This window comes from Pan paniscus, chromosome 18 (assembly GCF_029289425.2).
Source record: "Pan paniscus chromosome 18, NHGRI_mPanPan1-v2.0_pri, whole genome shotgun sequence".
NCBI classification, from domain to species: Eukaryota; Metazoa; Chordata; class Mammalia; order Primates; family Hominidae; genus Pan; species Pan paniscus.
This window is the reverse complement of record NC_073267.2, coordinates 35,230,153-35,254,925: the sequence shown is the minus strand read 5'-3', so window position 1 is coordinate 35,254,925 and position 24,773 is coordinate 35,230,153. Positions and strand designations below refer to the sequence as shown.

At 38.5% G+C, this 24,773-nt stretch overlaps 1 protein-coding gene across 2 annotated transcripts in view; it reads right to left on the bottom strand.

Moving 5' to 3' along the window:
• Positions 1-6,287: 6,287 nt before the first annotated feature.
• The window catches only part of ZNF267 (zinc finger protein 267), a 44,543-nt gene continuing 26,057 nt past the window's right edge, over positions 6,288-24,773 (bottom strand). For both annotated transcript variants that reach the window (XM_008962949.4, XM_003804714.5), the window contains one exon: positions 6,288-9,118. In XM_008962949.4, coding sequence (XP_008961197.3) covers positions 7,113-9,118 — 2,006 coding nt within the window. In that variant the 3' untranslated portion in view covers positions 6,288-7,112. The remainder of the gene's footprint in view (positions 9,119-24,773) is intronic.

Sequence of the window (24,773 nt, the reverse complement as noted above, 5' to 3'; positions counted from 1 at the left end):
CTTTATAAATAGCATTGAAAAACATATGACTGCTCATCAACAGCACAAAGCGATTATGAGAACTGCAGATTACCTGGTTAGGTGAAGAAAAGGTTTTTTTCATTCAGTGGCAATAGTGGCAACCCAAGAAACACAGCTAGCAATATCAGAAAAGGGAATTGCCCTTCCTGGCTAATAACAGTTTTATTAAATATTTGTGTAAAATGCACAAATGGCAAGATAATAATTATGATATTTTAGATGCCGTCAAAAAACAGACATGCATCTACTATTCATTAAACAGAGTAAGATGCATCGCAAGTCATGGACACTCCCAATCTCAAGACATTTTATTCTCAGCTCATGTGAGAAAAACATGAGTCAGAGAAGGCAGCTGCAGAGGTAGGAGACAGAAAAACACTGGACACAAATCCTGAGCTACAAATTATTGGAAACTTTAAAAATCCTGTCTGCCAGTGCATGTTTCTGACCACGAAACCCAAAAAGATGAGGAAAATATAACACTTTTTCTTCCTAAAAGATTGAAAGGTCTTTTAACCTCATATTTTGGTGGATCACAGTAACAAGATTATAGTAACATGAACTACATCAAATATTACATCAGGAATGAAATGGAGGGTATGTCCTCTGTGCCCAGGAACGCTGATTAAAATTAGTCAAGACCCACGCTCTCAGACACTCCAATGTTCTCTCCTTGACTCTGTGGCCAAACTGTTTATGAGAAAGCCAAAAGAGGAATGTTTTTGAGATTTCTTTCACAAGATTGTGACAATAGCTATGTCAACCTAAAGTCATCAAAAAGATTAGAATCTAAAAGACTTTATTTAAATACAAACATTTAGGATAGACTGCCTAGAAAAGCACAGATATTAAAGAATGGAAGTCAGTATTCCAAAGTGTAGAATTTTAAGATCATTTAAACAAAATTCAAGAAAGTTTAACAATTTTAACATCTTTCTATGTAAGGTTTAATGTATAGTTATAATATTTTGATTAGATAATCAAATATCATCAATTTTTTGGAAAAGATATATTTAACATTCTAAACAAGGCAGGTTCTGGTGTCCCTGGAAGTTGTAGTTTTGATATTAATGCTTGTTTACACTTACAGATTCTGCATTGACCACCAGAAGCTCCTCACACAATGGCAGCAGGCTGGTGAACAAGATCTAAAAGATTCTACAGGCCCCAACCTGAGTGATCCTCCTGCTTTATAGGGTCTGTATTGATCTCTCATGATACAAGAAAGGTCTGCCCTGGATTTTCTGTAATCCTCAGACTGAAGGCTGCCCCTGTTTTATGAATCTCACGGGGAGGCAAATTCCCCTTGTGTGCAAATTCTATGAGGGATCGCATCTGTTCTGTATTCTTGGGTTTTACAGCAAGAAGAGACAAGAGGAAAAGAGATTCCTTCCAGGAAGGCTGCTATAGAACATTCTGAAGAGCCCCAGATACTGCATTCAAAATTTACTGGTGCAGATTTAGGTCCCCAGAGAGACAGGGAAGTGGAAGAGGCCAACTCAATGCGCATGTACGTGTCTGTGCTACCAGGCCCCATGTTCTCTGAATCAATTTCTGTTATAAAGTCCCCAGGTACATTGAAAGACAGGGCTGGAACTGATGATTGCCACTTTATGAGGTTATTTTATTACAAATCTTTTCTAACTATGCCCCAGATGAAACTGCAGAGCCCAAAATAGGCAGCGAGATCATACTGCATTCACATTTTGAGGGCAGGCAAGATCTTCACTGAACAATTGTGGCTTGAGGGAAGAAGGCCTGAAAGAAAATTTGATGGGTATCTGCCAAAGTCCCTTCTAGTATGAAACCTGATCGGTACCTTTTATGTTTATATTTGATCTTGTAATTCTGAACAGTGCTTGGGAAATATAATTAAAACAACATTGCCTCCCAACCTAGAATGCCTCCCCACAAAGGTAGAAGAGAGATAAAATTGTTTTATAACTCAAACCAGAATGTGATGCGCATCAGAAGCAACACATGTAGTGTTTAAACATCACAGTCTGGTTTAATTGAGTTATAAAACATATGTGTTGTCAAGATTAATATTAATAGCCCTCAAGTAGGAAAACTTGACAGCACCATTTGGCACAGTTTATCCTAAATTCACCTGGTAACTAGAAAGATGATCTAGGTTTGATAATTGGCTTTATTAAAAGGAAAAATAGGCCGGGCGCGGTGGCTGACGCCTGTAATCCCAGCACTTTGGGAGGCTGAGGCGGGTGGACCACGAGGTCAGGAGATCGAGACCATCCTGGCTAACACGGTGAAACCCCGTCTCTACTAAAAATACAAACAATTAGCTGGGCGTGGTGGCAGGTGCCTGTAGTCCCAGCCACTCGGGAGGCTGAGGCAGGAGAATGGCGTGAACCCCGGAGGCGGTGCTTGCAGTGAGCCGTGACTGTGCCACTGCACTGCAGTCTGGGCGACAGGGCGAGACTCCGTCTCAAAAAAAAAAAGGGGGGGGGAAATAAACTTCCAACTTTTGTGACAGAAAATTGTTTTGCAACTTGGAATTAAGTGCCTGATAAAATTAGGCTTCTATCTTACTGCAAAATTGTGAGATCGGGTACTATCTTTTTTCATATTTATATTTCAAATACATTGTTCCCAGGTCCTGGAGAAAAGTATTCCTGTTTGTGTGTGTGTGTGTGTGTGTGTGTGTTTTAACAAAGAGCAGCAAAACAGCCAGCTAAATGTCGGAAAGTTGCACATTTTGGAGACTGATTTAGTTGGCTAGATGGGCTTTTTAACTTAGTGTGTTTCTTAGATTACTGGCTTCAGGGTGGAGCCACTTAATAAATAAAGCAAAGGAAGCATGCAGTTTTTAGGGCTTAATATTTAAATATGTGCAAAGCAGGAGCAGCTGGAAGGCATAACACTTAGATCCTCCCAAATCAAGAATCCCGTTTTTACATTGAATTCTGAGCCCCCAAAAGAAATGCCATGCCAGAGAACTGGGCAGTTCAATGATTCCATAGTGCACCTCAGTAGAGGGACATTCCTTTGAGGTTGGTAGGCAATCCTATGCCAGCACACACTATGATTACTGCATCCCACATGGGTGTCTTACCCCTCGGTGGGGTGGCTTGGGGGCTGTTTCTGTAGCCTCTACATTCTAAATCATTCTTTTTCTATCCAAACACCCAAAGAAATAAGCAACTCTCTAGAGTAATAAACATTTACTGTAAGCGACTGCTGTCAGCCCTCTAACACCATAGCTCTTGCCAGTGACTCACCAGCAATTACATCCACCTAGTCAAGTTCTCTCATAGTACAATGTAATCTCTGGTATCCCCCAAAGCCAAGGAGATCAAGTAATGCAATACAAAAAAGAGCAGAGTGTTAGACCTGAGAGGGATCTCTCTGCTTACAACTCTGAGGGCCTCATGAGAAAAAGCAGTTTCCTCCCAAGAGGAGGAGACTGTGCCAACTTTTCTGTTTTCTGTGATTCTAGGCTAGAATTCTGTTAGAATTCTTTTTTTGGGGGGGGTTCCCCTCATGTGGCATTTGGAGTGGCAAGAGGAAGGACAGACAGAAGTAAATGGAGAAACAGAATTCATTTGACTTTTACAGAGAGAGGAGATCTTAAAACCATGCATATGTGTATGTACATAGAGTAAATATCAGTTTTTATTAAGTCAACTTTGGACTATAGAGCTCTTTAAAAATCCTTTTCCTAACTGTAATTCCTACTCAAGTCATTATACTTTTGCTGCTAGCTGGACCTCTGTAGCCAAATGCGCAGCCATTACACCTTAGTCGCTGTTCAACACCCTTCCTCACTGCAGTGTGATAGACCACTCTCAGATAACAATCATGCTAATTCTGCCAGAAGTATCCTAACTAGTGGCCCTATCTTGAATAAAGGCCAGGTAAAGCCAAACCTATGGCCGGGCACAGTGGCTTGCACCTGTAATCCCAACACTTTGGGAGGCTGAAGTGGGTAGATCACCTGAGGTCAGAGGTTCAAAAACAGCCTGGCCAACGTGGTGAAACCCTGTCTCTACTAAAAATATATAAATTAGCCGGGTGTGGTGGTGGGCACCTGTAATCCCGGCTACTCGGGAGGCTGAGGCAGGAGAATGGCTTACGCCCAAGAGGCGGAGATTGCAGTGAGCCGAGATTGCACCACTGCACTCCAGCCTGGGCAACTCAGCAAGACTCTGTCTCAAGAAAAAAAAAAAAAAAAAAAGCCAAACCTGCTGGATTACTTTCCGAGGGGGCCGGGCACTCTTGGTCACAAGATGTTTATGGTTGAGACACTGAGTTAATGATGTTAATCAACTAAATAAGAACTCAAAACTTAAGAAAATGTCCCAGTACTTTAAGAAAAAGCATTATTAGTTTAAGTATGTTTTGCTTTAAAAATAGTACTCATAAATTCTTGCTGAAATCAATAGTAACATAGAAAAGTAACAATACTAATAGCCTGTCATAAGCTGATTAGAATCCTCTGTAATAAAGTATACCATTCTTAATAACCTATATAACCATTTGAAATGGGTGCATTTCTCCTCTTGCTTTCTGAGGAAGGCCTACTCTAACAGAGGAGCTTTCAATAAACTATCTCTTCTCATTGCAAGGCATTCCTCTTCCTGCTTTCTGAGGATGCCCTACTCTGTAACTGAGTAGTCTCTAATAAACTTTACTACTCTGCAACTCACCAAGAATTCTTTCCTGTGTGAGATTCAAGAATCCACTCTTGGGGTCTGGGACAAGATCATCACATCTCTTCTAGTGACTCTGCCAGGACTTCAATGAGGTGAAGTCCCAACTCAAAGGAATGAGGTCCCAACCCAAAGGAAACAGACTCTGCAGCACCAATGGGCTGACACAAACTCTAGTTGTAAATTTTTGACAAATAAACCCTTACGACCTTCACCTAGTTTAGAAACAGAACATTTTCATCATCTTCAGAAAATTCACTCTTGTTTTGTCCCAGGCACCTATCTTTTCTTCCTCAGCCAGAGGCTATCAATGTGTTTATTTCACCATAGGTTTATTTTGCCTGAAATAATACAATACATAAATATACAAAACACAATTTTATGTCTACCTTTTTTCACTTACGAGGTCTATGAGATTCATATAGGGTGTGAGCTTTAGGCTGAGTTGTATTCTGTTATATGAATGCTATGCAATTAATTCAAACCACTGCTTTAACCCAACATCTTTTGGTGAACTACTTACAAACTGGCTCTCAAATGAATGTAAAACATTTGCTGCTAAGTTGTGGCCTTTCAATCTTACCTGCCTTATCTAATCATTATCAAGATAGTCACTATGAGAAAACTATTCTCCAAATTATTGAAAGTTTAAGTCCTCCAGCAAAAGGAATATTAGGGAAGACATTTCACTGTTAACCCATAGTATATTATTTCCATCTGTTAACCACAATCTTAGATAAGATGGAATAGTTTAACACTGGTGTCAGTACAACATTTCATTCATTGTACATCAGTGTTAAAACATGAAAAACCAACTCATTTTATTAAAAGAAATTAAGTTCACCCATAGTCTACAGCATTTTAAAATCCACTATATTCTTCCTGGTCAAAATACAGTTACAAGTACTCAAGAAGCATTCCTTTTTTCCAATATACTAATCTTGCAGTTCTGTTTTCTACGTTTTTTTAAAGTGAGGCTAATTATTTAGTGAATGTTGATAGGAATTATCTTCACATTTCCCCGATACAGGTGAAGATGTTCTTCTCATCACATCAAATACTCAACTTTTTCACTATGTATTCTATCACATCAAATAATACTAAAGACTCCTACTTTATTCTGTTTTAAAGATATGTTAGTACTTCAACTCAGTGGTCCTAACCTTTTTGGCACCAGGGATTGGTTTCATGGAAGACAATTTTTCTACAAACTGGCAAGGAGAGAGATGGTTTTGGGATGAAAATGTTCTGCCTCAGGTCATCAGGCATTAGTTGGAGTCTCCTAAGGAGCACACAACCTAGATCCCTCACATGCATAGTTCACAATAGGGTTTATGAAAATCTAATGCCACCACTCATCTGAGAGGAGGCAGAGCTCAGGTGGTAATGCTTGCTCACCCACCACTCACGTCCTACTGGTGCAGCTCAGTTTCTAACAGGCCACAGACCAGTAACCGGTCTACAGCCTGGGAATGGGGACCTCTGCTTTAAATGAAGTCTTTTTTATTTTTTTTAAACTTATGGAGGAATTGAAGTAATTTCAAAAATTCAGAATATCCCTCTTACTTTAATATAGAAAAGTGCTCTAAACACGTATATGTTTACATGCATTACTACTTTATTCAAACACAAAGAGCATATTTTAAAAATTTTTCATGTGTTTTACATTTGGCATTAAACTTCCATGAAAAATGCTGATATTAATGATATTAACGTAGAATGACCTCACATTGTTCTGATGCAGAAAAAAAACAGAACACATATTTTCACATGAACGCCACGGATTAAGGAAAAGCAGCAACAGATTTGAAAGCTGAATTATATAATAATATTTGCTTTCCAAAAACCTCAAATACTGTAAATACAAATGAAGTATCTATGAAATATACCTGTCAAAACATCAATGTTCTTGCTACTTTAAAACATATAAGCAAATAAATTATCTAATTATTTTGCCTTTAGATTATTCTGTATAAAAAATACTCTTATTTAGTATAAAGGCTGAAAGTGTCTGTGCTTTAGTCCTTTCTCACATAAATTCTCTGACACATTTAGACTTCATTTTTTATTAAATACCTCCTCACATTTATTGCATCTGCAAACTTCCTTTTTCTATGAACCCCTAGGTGACTCATAAGTTTGATATTTTGAATAAAACTTTTCACATTTTTACATCTATAGTGTTTCTCTAGTATGGATTATCTTGAGTAAGGGTTGAGCACAGTTTAAAATAATTTGCCACATTTTTAATATTTGTATGGATTTTTTCAGTTTATATTCTCTGCTATTGTGTAAGGCTTGAAAATAGTTAAAGGTTATGCCACATTCTTAACATTTGTAGGGTTTCACTCCCATATAAATTATCTGATGCACAATAAGACATGGGTAACAAGTAAAAAATCTGCTCCATGTTTTACATTTTTAAAGTTTTTCTCTAGTATGACTTCTCTGATGTGTAATGAGGTATGACCTAGAGTTAAAGGCTTTGCCACATTCTTCACATTTGTAGGGTCTCTCTCCACTATGACTTCTCCGATGTGTAGTGAGGTATGACCTATAGCTGAAGGCTTTACCACATTCATCACATTTGTAGGGTCTCTCTCCAGTATGACTTCTCCGATGTGTAGTGAGGTATGACCTAGAGTTGAAGGCTTTGCCACATTCTTCACATTTGTAGGGTCTCTCTCCAGTATGACTTCTCTGATGTGTAGTGAGGTATGACCTATAGTTGAAGGCTTTGCCACATTCTTCACATTTGTAGGGTCTCTGGCCAGTATGAATTCTCCGATGCTGAATAACATCTGAACTATAACTAAAGGCTTTGCCACATTCTTTACATGTATAGGGTTTCTCTCCAGTATGAGTTCGCCGATGCACAGTAAGACCTGAGGAGTCACTAAAAGATTTGCTACATGCTTTACATTTGTATGGTTTTTCTCCAGTATGAATTCGATGATGTCGAATAAGGTGTGAACTATAAGGAAAGGCTTTGCCACATTCTTTACATTTATAGGGTTTCTCTCCAGTATGAATTCTCTCATGCACAATAAGATTTGAGAAACAAGTAAAAGGTTTAGCACATACTTTGCATTTGTAAAGATTTTCTCCAGTATGAATTTTCCGATGTTGAGTAAGGCAAGAACTACGGCTAAAGACTTTGCCACATTCTTTACATTTATAAGGCTTCTCTCCAGTATGAACTCTCTGATGCATAATAAGATTTGAAGAACGAGCATAAGATTTGCTACATACTTTACATTTGTAAAGTTTTTCTCCTGTATGAGTTGTCTGATGTTGAGTAAGGCATGAACTACGGTTAAAAGCTTTTCCACATTCTTTACATTTATAAGGTTTCTCTCCAGTATGAATTCGCTTATGTTTAGTAAGGTATGAACTACAGCGAAAGGCTTTGCCACATTCTTTACATTTGTATGGTTTCTCTCCAGTGTGAATTCTCTGATGCACAATAAGATTGGAGGAACGAGTAAAAGATTTGCTACATGCTTTACATTTGTAAAGGTTTTCTCCAGTATCAATTTGCTGCTGTTTAGTCAGGTATAAACTACAGTTAAGGTTAAAGACCTTGCCATATTCGTTCCATTTATAAGGTTTCTCTTCGGTAGGAATGATCTGATGTTGAGTAAGGTGCAAACTATGGTTAAAGCTATCCCCACATTTTTCACATTTGTATGGTTTCTCTTCATTATGGATTATCTGCTTTCTAAGATTTGATGACTGACTAAGGTCTTTATCATATTTGTTATATCTATATGAGTTTTCTCTGATATGGATGGTCTGATGTTGAATATGTTTTAATGACTGGGTACAAACTTCTACACATTTATTACATTTGTAAGACTGTTCTTGTTTCTCTTGCCCATGCATACTCTGAAGAAAGACTTTCTCAAATTCTTTACATTTGTATTGTTTTTCTAGAAAATAATTTTCCTGATGATTTTTAGGGCTTGAGCTTTGGTTCAAGGTTTTTTCAGAATTATTGCAATGATAATTTTTCTCTCCAATAAAAACATTTCGGTAACTATTTAGAGTAGAGACCTGCCTAAATAACACTGAAGTTTTATCATATATGTGATGTTTTCCCCAAATATCTATTTCCTCTTGTTGATTAAGCAATGGTGAATGAGTAAAGACCTTCCTATATTGATCAAAGTTATAGCTTTTGGCACAAGAAGAAAGTATTTGCTGGTGAAACAAACTTTCAACAGAGGACTCATCAAATTGATCATATTTAAAAGTCTTTTCATCATAACATCCATTGTGCCCTTCACACTCCTCCCTTTTCCACCTTTTTCTTAAATGTAAATTCTCAAGATCACAGCTCCCATGTCTCCTCGATATCACTTTTTGGAATGAAGCTTCTGTGCAGTGCTCTGTCAACAGGTCCTTGTTATAATGCGAAAACACATCTGAAAGATATAAAAATTTTAAGAATTCCAATTACTAGATTCAGGTACATATATTTTACAAATCTAATATACAAAATTATGCTAAGTTGAGAATACAACAACAGTTGAGTGAAAAACCTGAGGCCGTGTTTTCTCAATTGATATACAAACTTTACTACAATAAAGTGGCACGTGAACTACTACTAAGACACCAACAGTGAAGGAAAGGGAGTGCTTGTGCCACCTTGCCCTTGCCCCTCAGCAGCATCTGCATGGCGGGGAGAAATCTGTTCATTTGGGAGACGGAGAGCACAGTGACTAGGGGACTACAATGAACCCAGTGCTGCCCTATCACAGCAGAGACCTGGCAGGATTCATCACCTTCTGACTTAGGAGCTGCTGGTCTCTGAATAACCAACAGTGGTACCCCAATAACACATCATGAACATTGGACTCCGAGATGTGCTGGCTTCAGGTGTGACCCAGAACATTTCCCACTGTGGTGGGTATAGTGAAAGACACCTTCTGTTTGAGCAAAGCAGAGGAAAAAGTAAATGGCATTCTGTCTTGCACCTGAGGTACCACCTTGGCCACAGTGGGGTAGAGCACCAAGCAGACTCTTAGGGTCCCTGAGTCAGCATTTCTGGACCTGCCCTGCACCAAAGAGTAAGTCCCAGTTGTGGAAGCAGTCATCATAAGCTGACTGAAGAGTGCTTGGGTGTTGAGTGAACATCAGTGATAGCCCAGTGGAAACCCCTGTGGGCTGGTGGTGGTGGCAGACACATTGTGAGGGTCCTCTGCCTACAGAAAGGGGAGGGAGGAGTGGTAAGGATGTTGTCTTGTAATTTGAATGCCAGCTTAGCTGCAGTAGAATAGAACACGAGATAAATAAGGCTTCTGACTTCAATACCTGGCTCCCACACAATATCTCTGAACCTACCTGGGGCCAAAGGGAACTCACTGCCCTGAGGAGACACAAACCTGGCTGGTTACCACCTGCTGATTGTAGAGGCCTAAGGTCTTGAGTAAACTTAGGTGGTAGCCAGGCAGTAATTACACTGGGCCTTGGGTGACACCCAGTGCTGTGCTCACTTCAGGTCTAAATTAGCACAGTCCCAGTGGTGGGGGCAACAGGGAAGCTTGTGTCATCCCACCCCAGCTCCAGGTAGCTCAGCATAGAGAAAGAAATTCCATTCATCTGAAAGAAACTAAGGGAAGAGAACAAGAGTCTCTGCTTGGTAATCCAGATAATTCATCGATTTTAACCAAGACCAACCACATGGTACCTCTATGAGTCTGCAAGAACAACGTTATTGAGTTTGAGATCCAAGTACCTTCAAATTCTGGAAAGCTTTCCCAACAAGGGTGGACACAAAGCCCAGACTGCGAAGGCTACAATAAATGCCTAACTCTTCAATGCCAAGACACAGATGAACATCTACACATTAAGACCATCCAGTAAATTATGGCCTCACCTAACAAACTGAATAAGGCACAAGAGGCCAATCCTGGAGAAACAAAATAAGTAACTTTTCAGACAGATGATTCAACATAGTTGTGTTGAGGAAACAAATTCAAGATAAAATAGAGAAGGAATTCAGATTCTATCAGATAAATCAAACAAAGAGGTTGAAATAATTAAAAGGAATCAAGCAGAAATTGAAGTTAAAAAAGCAATTGGCATACTGAAGAATGCATCAGTCTTTTAATAGCAAAACTGATCAGGCAAAAGAAAAAATTATTGAGCTTGAACATAGGCAATTTGAAAATATGTAGAGAAGACAAAAAAGAATGAAGTATGCCTACAAGATTTAGAAAACACCCTGAAAAGGGCAAATCTAAGAGTTGTTAGCCTTAAAGAGAGAAAGAGAAAGGGGTAGAAAGTTTCAAGAATACAATCAGAGAACTTCCCAAATCTATAAAGATATCAATATCCAAGTACAACCAGGTTACAGAACACAAAGCAGATTGAACCCAAAGATGACTACCTCAAGACATTTAATAATCAAACTCCCAAAAATTAAGAATAAAGGATCCTAAAAGCAGCAAGAAAAACAGCATACAATGAAACTCCAGTATGTCTGGCAGCAGATTTTCAGTGGAAATCTTACAGGCCAGGAGAGAATAGCATGACATATTTAAAGTGCTGAAGTAGCAAAGCTTTTACACTAGAATAGTCTATCCCGTGAAAATATTCCATAGCCATGAAGGAGAAAAAAATGACCTTCCCAGACAAACACTGAGAGATTTCATTAAAACCAGACCTGTCCTACAAGTAATACTAAGGGGCATTCTCTTCCATCTGTAAGAAAAGAATGTTAATGAACAATAAGAAGTCATCTGAAGGTACAGAACTCATTGGTAATAGCACAGAGAAAAACTGAGTATTATAATATGGTAATTGTGGTGTGTAAAATACTCAAGTAGAAATACTCAATGATGACTCAATACAACTACAACAATGTTTCAAGACAAAGGCAGTACAATAAGACATAAAGAGAACCAACAAAAAGTTGAAAAATGGGGAAGCAAAGTTAAGGTAGAGTTTTTACTAGTTTTCTTATTGCTTATTTGTTCACTTAGGCAATCAGTGTGAAGTTGTCAGCAGTTAAAACAATAGGTTATAAGATAGTATTTGTAAGTTTCATGGTAACCTCAAATAAAAAAACATACAACAGACACAGAAACCAAAAAGCAAGAAATTAAATCATACCACCAAGAAAAATCATGTTCACTAAAATGAAGACAGGAAGGAAGGACAAAAGAAAGAGAAGATGCAAAAACAAATAACAAAATGGCAGGAGTGAACACATACTTATCAATAATAACGCTGAATGGAAATGCACTAAACATTCCAATTAGATGACACAGAATGGGTGAAAAAAAGAAAAAGGAAGACCCAATTATCTGCTGCCCACAAGAAATACACTTCACCTATAAAGATACACATAGACTGAAAAATAAAAGAATGGAAAAATGTTCCATGCCAATGAAAACAAAAAAAAAGAACCAAAGTAGCTATACTTACATCAGATAAAATATATTTCAAGATAAAAACTGTGAAGACAGAACAAATGTCATTTTATGATAAAGGGATCAATTCAGTCAGAGAATATAACAATTTTAAATATCCATGCACCCTACACTAAAGCACTGAGACATAGAGTATTAGAGCTAAAGAGAGAGGCCCCAATACAATAATAATTGAGACTTCAACACACCACTTTCAGCATTGTACAGATCTTACAGATAGAAAATCATGAAAGAAACATCAGACTTAATCTGTGCTATAAACCAAATATACCTAATAAATATTTGCAGAACATTTTATCTAATGGCTACAGAACACACATTCTTCTCAGCACATAGATAATTTTCAGATACACAACATTTTAGGTTACAAAACAAGTCTTAAAACATTCAGAAAAGTGAAATAATATCAAACATCTCTGCCCACAATGGAATATAACTAGAAATCAGTAACAAGAATTTTGGAAACTATACAAACAAATGTAAATTAAACAATACGCTCCTCAATGAAAATTGGATCAGTAAAGAAATTAAGAACGAAATTGAGAAATTTCTTCAAACAAATAATGAAAAAACACATACCAAAACCTATGGGATACAGCAAAAGCAGTACTGAGTGAGAAATGTATAGATATATGTGCTTACATCAAAAAAGAAAAAAAACATATAACCTAATGTTGCATCTTAAAGAAAAAACAGCAAAACAAAAATTATAATAAACATCACAGCAGAAATAAAATTCAAATAAAAAATACAAAAAAAATCAATGAAATGAAAAGTTGATTTTTTAAGCAGATAAATAAAATTTATAAACCTTTAGCTTGACTAAGAAAAAAAGAAGACCCACATAAAATCAGAGATGAAAAAGGAGACATTATAACTGATACTGCAGAAATTCAAAAGATTATTAGTGGCTATTATTAACAACTGTATGCCAACTAATTGGAAAATCTAACAAAAATAGGTAAGTTCCCAGATATATACAACTTACCAAGATTAAACAACGAAGAAATCCAAAACATGAACAGACCAATAAGAAGTAACAAGTTCAAAGCCATAATAAAAAGTCTCCCAGTAAAGAAAAGCCCAGGACCTGATGGCTTCACCACTAAATTCTACCCAACATTTAAAGATCTAATACCAGCCCTACTCAAAAACTTCCAAAACACAGGAGGAAGGAATACTTCCCAACTCATTCTTTGAGGCCAGTATTACCATAATACCCAAATCAGAAAAAGATACATCAAAAGATGAAAACTGTACACCAATATCTATAATAAATATTTATGTAAAAATAACAAAGTGTTAGCAAACAGAATTCAACAACACATTAAAAGATTGTTCATTATGACAAAGTGGGATTTATCCCAGGGATGCAAGAATGGTTCATCATATGCAATCAATCAATATGATACATCAACAGAATGAAGGACAAAATCATATGATCATTTCAACTGCTGCTGAAAAAAGGATTTAATAAAATTCAACATCCTTTGATAATAAAAACTCTCAAAAAGCTGGGTATAGAAAGAACATACCTCAAAATAATAAAAACCATATATGACAGATCCACAGCTAGTATCATCCTGAATGGAGGAAAAAAATCTGAAAGTCTTTTCTCTAAGATCTGGAACATAACAAGGATGTCCACTTTCACCACTGTTATTCGACATAGTACTGGAAGTGCTAGCTACAGCAGCAGTAAAACGAGAAAAAAATAAATGGCATCCAAATTGGAAAGGAAGTCATCAAATTATTCTTGTTTGCAGATGGTACAGTCTTATATTAAGAAAAATCTAAAGACTCCACCAAAAAACAATAAGAACTGATAAAGTTGCAGGATATAAAATGAACATACAAACATCAGTAGCATTTCTATATGCCAACAGAGAATCTGAAAAAAGAGATTAGAAAGTAATTCCATTTACAGTAGCCACAAATAAAATTAAATACCTAGACATTAACTTAACCAAAGAAGTGAAAGATCTGTACAATGAAAACTATAAAACATGAATGAAAGACATTGAAGAGGATGGCTGGGTGCAGTGGCTCACACCTGTAATCCCAGCACCCTAGGAGGCCGAGATGGGCAGATCACTTGAGGTCAGGAGTTTGAGACCAGCATAGTCAACATGGTGAAACTCCGTCTCTACTAAAAATACAAAAAATTAGCCAGGCACGGTGGCGCATGCCTGGAGTCCCAGCTACTTGGGAGGCTGCGGCAGGAGAATCACTTGAACCCGGGAGGCGGAGGTTGCAGTGAGCCGAGCCGAGATCGCACTACTGCACTCCAGCCTGGGCGACAAGAGGGAGACACGTCAAAAAAAAAAAAAAAGAAAGAAAAGAAATAGAAGAGGACACACACACAAACACACACACACACACACACACACACGAAAAATATCCCATGTCAATGGATTGGAAGAATCAATATTGTTAAAATATCCATACTACTCAAAACAATCTACAGATTCAATGCAATCCCTATCAAAATACTAATGACATTCTTCACAGAATTAGAAAAAACAATCCTAAAATATATATGGAACCACAAAAGACTCAGAATAGCAAAGCTATCCTAAGCTAAAAGAACAAAACTTAAGGAGTCACATTATCTGATTTCACATTACACTAAAGAGCTGTAGTAATCAAAATGGCATGGTACTGGCATAAAAACAGACACACAGACCAATGCAACAGAATAGAGAACCCAAAAACAACTCCAGACACTTTGAGTGGACTCGTTTTTAACAAAGATGTTAAGAATATACACTAGAGAAAGGACAGTTTTTTTCAATAACCAGTGCTAAAAAAAAACTGGATATCCATATATACGAAGACAAGCTATTCATTAAAAACAGAAACTAGACCCCTATCTCTCACCATACACAAAAATCAAATCAGAATGGATTAAGGACTTTAAGATTTCAAACTATGAAACTACTACAAGAAAACATTGGGGAAACTCTCCAGGACAACGGTTGGTGTAAAAATTTCTTAAGTAATGTATTAAAGCACAGGGAAACAAAGCAAAAATGGACACATGGGATCATGTCAAGTTAAAAAGCACCTGGACAACAAAGGAAATACTCAATAAAGTGAAGAAACAACCCACAGAATGGGAGAAAATATTCACAAACTACCCATCTGACAAAGGATCAATAATCAGAATATGTAAGGAGCTCAAACAACTCTTTAAGAAACAATCTAATAATCCAATCAAAAATGGGCACAAGACTTGAAGGGACATTTCTCAAAAAAACCCAAACTAGGGAGCAGTGGCACAATCACCGCTCACTGCAGGCATAAATTTCTGAAGTTAACGGATTCTCCTGCCTCAGCTTCCTGAGTACCTAAAACTACAGGCATGCACCATCACACCTAGTGTATTTATTATTATTATTTTTTTTTGAGACAGTCTTGCGTTGTCGCCCAGGCTGCAGTGCAGTGGCGCTATCTTGGTTCACTGCAAGCTCCGCCTCCCGGGTTCAGGCCATTCTCCTGCCTCAGCCTCCTGAGTAGCTGGGACTACAGGCGCCCGTCACCACACCCGGCTAATTTTTTTTTTTTTTCTATTTTTAGTAGAGACGGGGTTTCATCATGTTAGCCAGGACGGTCTCGATCTCCTGACCTCGTGATCCGCCCACCTCGGCCTCCCAAATTGCTGGGATTATAGGCATGAGCCACTGCGCCCAGCCATATTTATTATTTTTTATAGACACAGGGTCTCAATATATTGCTCAGGCAGGTCTCAAACTCCTGGCCTCAAATGATCCTCCAACTTCAACCTCCAAAGTAGCTGGGATAACAGGCATGAGCCACATAACTGGCTAAAATATTTATATTAAAAATGTTCAAACAACTAAAGGAGAACACAACTAAACTAAAAGAGAAAATGGATGATGAAAATGAACAGAGATTAAACCTATAAAAACACAAAGTGTGGAGGTAAAAAATAAAAACTAAATTTAAAGATTCACTAGATGAGGTCTACAGCAGACCTGATGTAGCAGGTACAAAATCCCCAGCACACTTGATAACAGGTCATTTGAAATTTTAAAGTCAGGAAGGCAAACAGGATTAAAAAATGAAGAAAAAAAGAGCCTAGTAAACCTATGGGATACTATCAAGTAGGCCAACATACTCATGAGAATTCTAAACTGAAAAAGAGCAGAAAATTTATTGGAAGTAATAATGACTAAGACCAATTTGATGGAGAAAATGGCCTAAAATTTAAAGTTCAACCAACTCTAGCAGCAACACAAAGAGACTCACATGAGACATTATAATCAGAAATTCAAAAGTGACAAAGAGAATCTTGAAGTCAGAAAGAAAAAGATGACTTGGCACGTACAAGGCCACTCTTATAAAATGATCAACAGATGTCTCAGCAAAAAATCTCACAAGCCAGAAGATGGCAGGATGATATATTGAAAGTGATGAAAAAATGACAACTACCTACTATGAACACTACATCTGCCCAAACTATACTTTAAAAATGAATTAGAAAAAAAGAACTTTGGGGGGAGGAGCCAAGATGGCCAATGGGAACAGCTCCAGTCTACAGCTCCCAGCCTGAGCCACGCAGAAGACGGGTGATTTCTGCATTTCCAACTGAGGCACTGGGTTCATCTCACTGGGGAGTGCCAGACAGTGGATGCAGGACGGTGGGTGCAGCCCACCGTGCATGAGCCAAAGCAGGGTGAGGCATTGCCTCACCTGGGAAGTGCAATGGGTCAGGGAATTCCCTCTCCTAGTCAAAGAAAGGGGTGACAGACGGCACCTGGAAAATCGGGTCACTCCCACCCTAATACAGCACTTTTCCAATAGGCTTAACAAACGGCACACCAGGAGATTATATCCCGCACCTGGCTCGGAGGTTCCTACGCCCACGGAGTCTCACTGATTGCTAGCACAGCAGTCTGAGATCAAACTGCAAGGTGGCAGCGAGGCTGGGGGAGGGGTGCCCACCATTGCCCAGGCTTGAGTAGGTAAACAAAGCGGTCCGGAAGCTCCAACTGGGTGGAGCCCACCACAGCTCAAGGAGGCCTGCCTGCCTCTGTAGACTCCACCTCTGGGGGCAGGACACAGACAAACAAAAGGCAGCAGTAACATCTGCAGACTTAAATGTCCCTGTCTGTCAGCTTTGAAGAGAGTAGTGGTTCTCCCAGCACACAGCTTGAGATCTGAGAATGGGCAGACTGCCTCCTCAAGTGGGTCCCTGACTAGCCTATCTGGGAGGCACCCCCCAGTAGGAGCTGACTGACACCTCACATGGCCGGGTACTCCTCTGAGACAAAACTTCCAGAGGAACGATCAGGCAGCAGCATTTGCGGTTCACCAATATCCGCTGTTCAGCAGCCACCACTGCTGATACTCAGGCATACAGGGTCTGGAGTGGACCTCCAACAAACTCAAACAGACCTGCAGCTGAGGGTCCTGACTGTTAGAAGGAAAACTAACAAACGGAAAGGACAACCACACCAAAAACCCATCTGTACGTCACCATCATCAAAGACCAAAGGTACATAAAACCACAAAGATGGGGAAAAAACAGCAGAAACACTGGAAACTCTAAAAATCAGAGCACCTCTCCTCCTCCAAAGGAACGCAGCTCCTCAAAATCAATGGAACAAAGCTGGACGGAGAATGACTTTGACAAGTTGAGAGAAGAAGGCGTCAAGACGATCAAACTACTCTGAGCTAAACGAGGAAGTTCGAACCCATGGCAAAGAAGTTAAAAACCTTGAAAAAAAATTAGACGAATGGCTAACTAGAATAACCAATGCAGAGAAGTCCTTAAAGGACCTGATGGAGCTGAAAACCAAGGCACGCGAACTACGTGACGAATGCACAAGCCTCAGTAGCCGATTCAATCAACTGGAAGAAAGGGTACCAGTGATGGAAGATGAAATGAAGCGAAAAGAGAAGTTTAGAGAAAAAAGAATAAAAAGAAACGAACAAAGCCTCCAAGAAATATGGGATTATGTGAAAAGACCAAATCTACGTCTCATTGGTGTACCTGAAAGTGACGAGGAGAATGGAACCAAGTTGGAAAACACTCTGCAGGATATTATCCAGGAGAACTTCCCCAATCTAGCAAGGCAGGCCAACATTCAAATTCAGGAAATATAGAGAATGCCACAAAGATACTCCTCAAGAAGAGCAACTCCAAGACACATAATTGTCAGATTCACCAAAGTTGAAAGGAAGGAAAAAATGTTAAGGGCAGCCAGAGAGAAAGGTCAGGTTACCCACAAAGGGAAGCCCATCAGACTAACAGCTGATCTCTTGGCAGAAACTCTACAAGCCAGAAGAGAGTGGGGGCCAATATTCAACATTCTTAAAGAAAAGAATTTTCAACCCAGAATTTCATATCCAGCCAAACTAAGCTTCATAAGTGAAGGAGAAATAAAATACTTTACAGACAAGCAAATGCTGAGAGATTTTGTCACCACCAGGCCTGCCCTACAAGAGCTCCTGAAGGAAGCACTAAACATGGAAAGGAACAACTGGTACCAGCCACTGCAAAAACATGCCAAATTGTAAAGACCATCAAGGCTAGGAAGAAACTACATCAACTAATGAGCAAAATAACCAGCTAACATCATAATCACAGGATCAAATTCACACATAATATTAACCTTAAATGTAAACAGGCTAAATGCTCCAATTAAAAGACACAGACTGGCAAATTGGATAAAGAGTCAAGACCCATCAGTGTGCTGTATTCAGGAAACCCATCTCATGTGCAGAGACACATATAGGCTCAAAATAAAGGGATGGAGGAAGATCTACCAAGCAAATGGAAAACAAAAAAAGGCAGGGGTTGCAATCCTAGTCTCTGATAAAACAGATTTTAAACCAACAAAGATCCAAAGAGAGAAAGAAGGCCATTACATAATGGTAAAGGGATCAATTCAACAAGAAGAGCTAACTATCCTAAATATATATGTACCCCATACAGGAGCACCCAGATTCATAAAGCAAGTCCGTAGTGTCCTACAAAGAGACTTAGACTCCCACACAATAATAATGGGAGATTTAACACCCCATTGTCAACATCAGACAGATCAACAGGACAGAAAGTTAACAAGGATATCCAGGAATTGAACTCAGCTCTGCACCAAGCGGACCTAATAGACATCTACAGAACTCTCCACCCCAAATCAACAGAATATACATTCTTTTCAGCACCACACCACACTTATTCCAAAATTGACCACATAGTTGGAAGTAAAGCACTCCTCAGCAAATGTAAAAGAACAGAAATGATAACAAACTGTCTCTCAGACCACAGTGCAATCCAACTAGAACTCAGGATTAAGAAACTCACTCAAAACTGCTCAACTACATGGAAACTGAACAACCTGCTCCTGAATGACTACTGGATACATAATGAAATGAAGACATAAATAAAGATGTTCTTTGAAACCAACGAGAACAAAGACACAACATACCAGAATCTCTGGGACACATTCAAAGCAGTGTGCAGAGGGAAATTTATAGCACTAAATGCCCACAAGAGAAAGCAGGAAAGATCTAAAATCGACACCCTAACATCACAATTAAAAGAACTAGAGAAGCAAGAGCAAACACATTCAAAAGCTAGCAGAAGGCAAGAAATAACTAAGATCAGAGCAGAACTGAAGGAAACAGAGAAACAAAAAACCCTTCAAAAAATCAATGAATCCAGGAGCTGGTTTTTTGAAAAGATCAACAAAATTCATAGACCCCTAGCAAGACTAATAAAGAAGAAAAGAGAAAAGAATCAAATAGACGCAATAAAAAATGACAAAGGGGATATCACCACCAATCCCACAGAAATACAAACTACCATCAGAGAATACTATAAACACCTCTACACAAATAAACTAGAAAATCTAGAAGACATGGATAAGTTCCTCAACACATACACTCTCCCAAGACTAAACCAGGAAGAAGTTGAGTCTCTAAACAGACCAATAACAGGCTCTGAAATTGAGGCAATAATTAATAGCTTACCAACCAAAAAAAGTCCAGGACCAGATGGATTCACAGCCGAATTCTACCAGAGGTACAAGGAGGAGCTGGTACCATTCCTTCTGAAACTATTCCAGTCAACAGAAAAAGAGGGAATCCCTCCCTAACTCATTTTATGAGGCCAGCATCATCCTGAGACCAAAGCCTGGCAGACACACAACAAAAAAAGAGAATTTTAGACCAATATCCTTGATGAACATTGATGCAAAAATCCTCAATAAAACACTAGTAAACCGAATCCAGCAACACATCAAAAACCTTATCCACCATGATCAAGTGGACTTCATCCCTGGGATGCAAGGCTGGTTCAAAATATGAAAATCAAGAAACATAATCCAGCATATAAACAGAACCAAAGACAAAAACCACATGATTATCACAATAGATGCAGAAAAGGCCTTTGACAAAATTCAACAACGCTTCATGCTAAAAACTCTCAATACATTAGGTATTCACGGGACGTCATAGATAAGAGCTATCTATGACAAACCCACAGCCAATATCACACTGAATGGACAAAAACTGGAAGCATTCCCTTTGAAAACTGGCACAAGACAGGGATGCCCTCTCTCACCACTCCTATTCAACATAGTGTTGGAAGTTCTGGCCAGGGCAATCAGGCAGGAGAAGGAAATAAAGGGCATTCAATTAGGAAAAGAGGAAGTCAAATCGTCCCTGTTTGCAGATGACATGACTGTATATCTAGAAAACCCCATCGTCTCAGCCCAAAATCTCCTTAAGCTGATAAGCAACTACAGCAAAGTCTCAGGATACAAAATCAATGTGCAAAAATCACAAGCATTCTTATACACCAATAACAGACAAACAGAGAGCCAAATCATGAGTGAATTCCCATTCACAATTGCTTCAAAGAGAATAAAATACCTAGGAATCCAACTTACAAGGGACGTGAAGGACCTCTTCAAGGAGAACTACAAACCACTGCTCAATGAAATAAAAGAGTATACAAACAAATGGAAGAACATTCCATGCTCATGGGTAGGAAGAATCAATATCGTGAAAATGGCCATACTGCCCAAGGTAATTTACAGATTCAATGCCATCCCCATCAAGCTACCAATGACTTTCTCACAGAATTGGAAAAAACTACTTTAAAGTTCATTTGGAACCAAAAAAGAGCCTGCATCGCCAAGACAATCCTAAGCCAAAAGAACAAAGCTGGAGGCATCACGCTACCTGACTTCAAACTATACTACAAGGCTACAGTAACCAAAACAGCATGGTACTGGTACAAAAACAGAGATATAGACCAGTGGAACAGAACAGAGCCCTCAGAAATAATGCCGCATATCTACAACCATCCGGTCTTTGACAAACCTGACAAAAACAAGCAATGGGGAAAGGATTCCATATTTAATAAATGGTGCTGGGAAAACTGGCTAGCCATATGTAGAAAGCTGAAAATGGATCCCTTCCTTACACCTTATACAAAAATTAACTCAAGATGGATTAAAGACTTACATATTAGACCTAAAACCTAAGAACCCTAGAAGAAAACCTAGGTAATACCATTCAGGACATAGGCATGGGCAAGGACTTCATGTCTAAAACACCAAAAGCAATGGCAACAAAAGCCAAAATTGACAAATGGGATCTAATTAAATGAAAGAGCTTCTGCACAGCAAAGGAAACCACCATCAGAGTGAACAGGCAACCTACAGAATGGGAGAAAATTTTTGCAACCTACTCATCAGACAAAGGGCTAATATCCAGAATCTACAATGAACTCAAACAAATTTACAAGAAAAAAAAACCCCATCAAAAAGTGGGTGAAGGATATGAACAGACACTTCTCAAAAGAAGACATTTATGCAGCCAAAAGACACATGAAAAAATGCTCATCATCACTGGCCATCAGAGAAATGCAAATCAAAACCACAATGAGATACCATCTCACACCAGTTACAATGGCGATCATTAAGTCAGGAAACAAGTGCTGGAGAGGATGTGGAGAAATAGGAACACTTTTACACTGTTGGTGGGACTGTAAACTAGTCCAACCATTGTGGAAGTCGGTGTGGTGATTCCTCAGGGATCTAGAACTAGAAATACCATTTGACCCAGCCACCCCATTACTGGGTATATACCCAAAGGATTATAAATCATGCTGCTCTAAAGACACATGCACATGTATGTTTACTGCGGCACTATTCACAATAGCAAAGACTTGGAACCAACCCAAATGTCCAACAATGATAGACTGGATTAAGAAAATGTGGCACATATACACCATGGAATACTATGCAGCCATAAAAAATGATGAGTTCATGTCCTTTGTAGGGACATGGATGAAGCTGGAAACCATCATTCTCAGCAAACTATCGCAAGGACAAAAAACCAAACACCGCATGTTCTCACTCATAGGTGGGAATTGAACAAAGAGAACACATGGACACAGGAAGGGGAACATCACACACTGGGGCCCGTTGTGGGGTAGGGGGAGAGGAGAGGGATAGATAGCATTAGGAGATATACCTAATGCTAAATGACGAGTTAATGGGTGCAGCACACCAACATGGCACATGTATACAAATGTAACAAATCTGCACATTGTGCACATGTACCCTAAAACTTAAAGTATAATAATAATAAAATAAATAAATAAATAAAAATAAGTAAAAAAAAAAAAAAAAGAAATAAAGAATTCTTGGGGCTGGGCACAGTGACTCATGCTTGTAATCCCAGCACTTTGGGAGGCCAAGACGGGCGGATCACGAGGTCAGGAGATCGAGACCATCCTAGCTAATGCAGTGAAACCCCATCTCTACTAAAAATACAAAAAAATAGCTGAGCGTGGTGGCAGGCACCTGTAGCCCCAGCTACTCAAGAGGCTGAGGCAGGAGAATGGCATGAACCCAGGAGGCGGAGCTTGCAGTGAGCCAAGATCTCGCCACCGCACTCCAGCCTGGGCGGCAGAGCGAGACTCCGTTTCAGGAAAAAAAATAAAGAAATAAAGAATTCTTAATAAAAGCTAAATGAATTTATATCCATTAGACCTATCATACAAGAAATGCTAAAGGAGTCAGTTCTTTATATTGAAAAATAACATGATGGTAGGGAGGAACACAAAATCATGTAACAGTATAAAGTTTTCTGGTTAAGGTAATAATATACACAAATAAAGTATTTGGTATTATTGTAATAATAGTATATAGAATACTTTTAATTCTGCTATACATTTGAAAAGACAAACACTTTCTCGTGTGTGTGACTGTATGGCTCTCTTTTTTTTTTAATTTACCTGATACAATTCTGTATTATTACTAATTACATGGAAATATAGGATACAAAGACGACACAAAATTTTCAGTATCTTGTGGAAATGAATACACTACACACACAGTTTATATATATATATAAACACATTGTGTGTGTGTATGTGTGTGTGTGTATATATATATGGATGACACCAAGGGTTCAATTAAAATGCAATTGGCAGCTAGATTAATTTCTAAAAAGGTAATTAAGAAGTCCTAATTGCAATTTACTTCTTGATTCATTTTTGTTTTATATTACAATCTAGGTTATTAGAAAATACACTCATATGAGTATATCATTTATAATATGCTTATAAAGTATTTTAAATAAAAATATTGAGTGGCATTATGCAATCTGTATAACCAATAACTAGGCATTAGAGAGCCTGTTAACTTTGAAATACATACAGGTATGTAGACTTCCTGTTCCTAAACACCACAGTTAGGCACATCTCTCACATTTTCCTTTCACTATGTAATTTTAAGATTTTTTCCTCTTGCTTCTCTAGTTCTTTTAATCGTGATGTTAGGGTGTCGCTTTTAGATCTCTCCTGCTTTCTCTTGTGGGCATTCAGTGCTATAAATTTCCATCTACACACTGCTTTAAATGTGTCCCAGAGATTCTGGTATGTTGTGTCTTTGTTCTCATTGGTTTCAAAGAACATCTTTATTTCTGCCTTCATTTGGTTATTTACCCAGTAGTCATTCAGGAGCAGGTTGTTCAGTTTCCATGTAGTTGTGCAGTTTTGAGTGAGAGTCTTAACCCTGAGTTCTAATTTGATTGCACTGTGGTCTGAGAGACAGTTTGTTGTGATTTCTGTTCTTTTACATTTGCTGAAGAGTGTTTTACTTCCAATTATGCAGTCAATTTTAGAATAAGTGCAATGTGGTGCTAAGAAGAATGTATATTCTGTTGACTTGGGTTGGAGAGTTCTGTAGATGTCTATTAGGTCTGCTTGGTCCAGAGCTGACTTCAAGTCCTAGATATCCTTGTTAATTTTCTGTCTCCTTGATCTAATATTGACAGTGGGGTGTTAAAGTCTCCCATTATTATTGTGTGGGAGTCTAAGTCTCTTTGTAGGTCTCTAAGAACTTGCTTTATGAATCTGGGTGCTCCTGTATTGGGTGCATACATATTTAGGATAGTTAGCTCTTCTTGCGGAATTGATCCCTTTACCATTATGTAATGGCCTTGTCTCTTTTGACCTTTGTTGGTTTAAAGTCTGTTTTATCAGAGACCAGGATTGCAACCCCTGCTTTTTTTGCTTTCCATTTGCTTGGTAGATCTTCCACCATCCCTTTATTTTGAGCCTATGTGTGTGAAAAGACAACACTTAAAAATAACC